The 3,422-nt window shown below is 42.2% G+C and overlaps 1 protein-coding gene across 1 annotated transcript in view; it reads right to left on the bottom strand.

The window, feature by feature from the left end:
* The window catches only part of EDRF1 (erythroid differentiation regulatory factor 1), a 32,192-nt gene extending 29,743 nt beyond the window's left edge, over positions 1–2,449 (bottom strand). The window contains exon 1 of the mRNA XM_009277954.2: positions 2,423–2,449. Within this exon, the coding sequence (XP_009276229.2) occupies positions 2,423–2,449 (27 nt within the window). The remainder of the gene's footprint in view (positions 1–2,422) is intronic.
* Positions 2,450–3,422: the final 973 nt, after the last annotated feature.

Here is a 3,422-nt window from a genome sequence, read left to right as displayed (position 1 = left end):
GGTGGATGCCCCATCCCTGGAAACATTCAAGGTCGGGTTGGACGGGGCTCTGAGCAACCTGATCTAGTTGAAGATGTCCCTGCCCACGGCAGGGGGGTTGGACTAGATGACCTTTAGAGGTCGCTTCAACCCAAACTATTCTATGATTCTATGATTAAAGCTAAACACGTTTCTGCCTTCATAAGTAAACATTATGACTGCATATTTCTTCTCAAATACAGCAAAATACAGAGCTGTCACACTTGCATTAAGAGCTTTGATCCAATATACATTAAGGGAAAAACAGATCCACAGGATACTATTTATGCAGCACTCTGCACTTAAGCATAACAACAGAAATACTGCTTACAATTACAGCTTAATCATAATTAGTACGTTCCCTACTGTACTCCAGTCCTGACAATAGCATTCCCTTACTCGCCAAACTGGAAAGAGGATGCACGCCCAGCGGCTTGTGGGGCTGCTGGGTCGCCTGTCGCCCGGCTTAGGTGCTGGTTTGACTTTCCTGGGCGGTTTCCCGCTCCTCAGGGGTGCTGAGCCGAAGTGGGTGGTTGCGGTGGGGCTGCACCATCAGCAGCTGGTCCTGCCACGCCGCTCTGTGTCGTACCAGGAGAGCGAGGCGCTGCGGTCTTCAGGGCGCGTTTCTGTGTGGCGGGGTGCTGCCGAGCCGCTGGAGCCTGCTCGTGCCCAGTGCTCCCGGAACCCGGCTGACCTGGGTTGTCCCAGCCCTGTCCTGAGAAAGGTCGGGTACACTGCCGTGTTAGGTAGCTTAGGTAAGGGGGTGGGCCAGTAGGGCTTATTGACGGGGTTTGCAGCCGCGCTGAATAACTGTACCCTTCAAGGAACCAGTGAACACTTGGTGATGGGGCACCTTAGAGCGTGGGGGGATCAAGAATTGTAGCATGCTGGCCTCTGCTTAGGCACTGAATTTGACAAAAGCTTAGCTGTGATGTCCTAAGCAAGCAAATGGTGGCATGAATAGTGCCTAAAGGATTTTTAATATTTATTATTTTCCTCTTGGGTGATATTCTTTATTCTCCATGCCACAAGAGACAGTACAGTTTGTGACTGGTCAGGAAGTACAAATGCTGACTGCCTGTCATCCTCCTCCTAGACTATATATATATATATATAGCAACTGGACCAACTGCCTTTCTTTACTGGGGTACTTTTCTGACCTGCCACTGGTCTTTATGGAGCTTAGATGATCCTAGTTGTCTTTGAAATACTTTTTTTATCTCAAAGTTGATTGAAAATGGCCTGCAGATTTGAAAATTATTGTGGGATCTCAGAGACAGAAACTGCAGTTGCATAAGCCTTGTTTCCTTTGTAAACCAAGCTAAAATACTCTAATTTTGCATATTTTCGCTAACACAAAGCATGTCTTTTAGCAGTAACAGCAATATTATAAATAAAACAATACACTTTGGTATAAAAATACGTATATAATCTATTTAAGAAATATAATTATTTAAGATAATGTTTTAAAGCTGCTTTAGTCAAACTTTTATTATATTGGACCTATGCCTACTACCGTTGCAGACTGGCACAATTCCTCCTTAATTGAATTATTTATTCCTTATGTTCCTCTAGAATCCTTTTATAGTGTTAGGAAAGGACCTTTTTAAGTTTCATCCTTAAACTTTTTCAGCTTTACCCATATCTCACTGGAAAACAGTAAACACAACTGTTGCAGCCCTTCAGAAAAAAAGAGATTCTGCTTTCTACTTTAAAAGCCAAAGTGCTGTTTGTTTGAGCTTGCGATAATGGGCCCCAAGTTACTGAATCTGAAAATTAGAATGGAATGAAAACAAATTGTAGGTTCCTCTGCCTGTCATGCTCTTTGTCCTTCTCTAGTTGTTTCTATCACTGGCTTACTCAGTTTTAAAAATAGCATGAGTTATCTCCACAGCCTTCTGATCCGATCCTGCCACATCAGACATTGGTACAGTTCATTACAGTCAAGGCTGAGATAACAATGCAATCATGAAAGTGTTTCAAAATGTGTTGCTCTTACAGCTTGTTTACAATTGTTGGTTTATTTTTTTTTCCTTAACCAAAATTGCATTATATGGAACAGATTATCTTTCATAAGCAAGGTTTACATTAGGTTTACACATTTATCTACCTTTGTACTTAAAAGTAACTTGCAGCATGGCATCGTTAATAATATCAAGTTCCAAATAATCGCTCTTATCTGTATTACCAAAACTTCAACAGATACTCAGAGAAACAAAGTAGGTCATTTAGAAGAAAGCCTTGAAAAACTCCATGATGGCAGCTAGCATTCCAAAATATTGTTACCTATGTCTGATAGTAAGATGGAAAATGAGACTTTCCTGCAGGAACTTTATAATTGCCTTTAAAATAAATGGCTATGATTGTCTGAATCATTCATACTTAACTAAGGCAAGTACCGTACTTTTTTCTTGTTCCATTTGCCAGCCATGGTATCTGATTCCCATGTAAGTTAGCCTTGAATATCAATATACTGGAAAACAGGCCACTTACCATACGAGTGTCGTGTTCTTTACAGTCTGTCAAGGCCCGGGAGGCAGAGGCTTGGTTTGTGCTTAGTTTAGTGAGAAGTTCTGCCTTGTCTACGGCTCACCCACGGGCTCCTTTCACGATAAGCACGGGCTTTGTGCCTCAGTTGTTCTTTCTGTGAAATAAGCCTTACATTTTGGTTGATTCTCTGCTTCCCCATCCATAAACATGCATTACGAAGTGTTCTACATTAAAAAAAAAAAAAAAAGCCTGCTACATCCATCTTAGGACTATGTCTGTAATACAATGAATGGACTAGGGACTTTTATGTCCAGCAGGCAAGTGGCACGGTGCAGATGGCATCCATGCTCCAGTGCTGTCTGCCACCCCCAAATTTCTTGATGGACATGGCCCCCCACGTGCTTCCCCAAACTCCTGCCTGGGCAGCGCTTGCTGGCAGAGCGTTCTGACAGTTAAATAGTATGGATGTTTACAAGTCCATGTTCAAACTTGAAGGCAAAAATACCCTTAAGATGCTGTCAGATTTTTTTTAAACAAATACTGTTTGTGTATGCAATTAAGATGTGTGTATGTGTAAAGCGATTTTAAAAAGAGCATGAAGTTAAATCTTAAAAATAATATACCTAGTGTCTTCGGTTTTTTCCTCAAAAATGACCCTCCTTTCTTCAGGTATTACCATTCAAATTGTAAAGTGTCATTGAAGTAATTGTGCAGAGCGAATTAATTTTTAAACGGAACTCCATTGCTCTACCATTTTAAGATGGCATTCAGTACTTTTACCAACTTTTCCCCCCCCTTCTGCAGTCGACGGGTAAGAGCGGCGTTGCCTTTGCTCGCCTGGATCTTACTGAAACACCGGAACCACTTAGTGACGCAGTCAGGGAGGGTCTGAAGTCACGACGGGGGGTTCCCCC

Source organism: Aptenodytes forsteri, unplaced genomic scaffold (genome assembly GCF_000699145.1).
Source record: "Aptenodytes forsteri isolate BGI_AS27 unplaced genomic scaffold, ASM69914v1 Scaffold15, whole genome shotgun sequence".
NCBI lineage: Eukaryota > Metazoa > Chordata > Aves > Sphenisciformes > Spheniscidae > Aptenodytes > Aptenodytes forsteri.
This window is presented reverse-complemented; position numbering and strand designations above follow the sequence as displayed.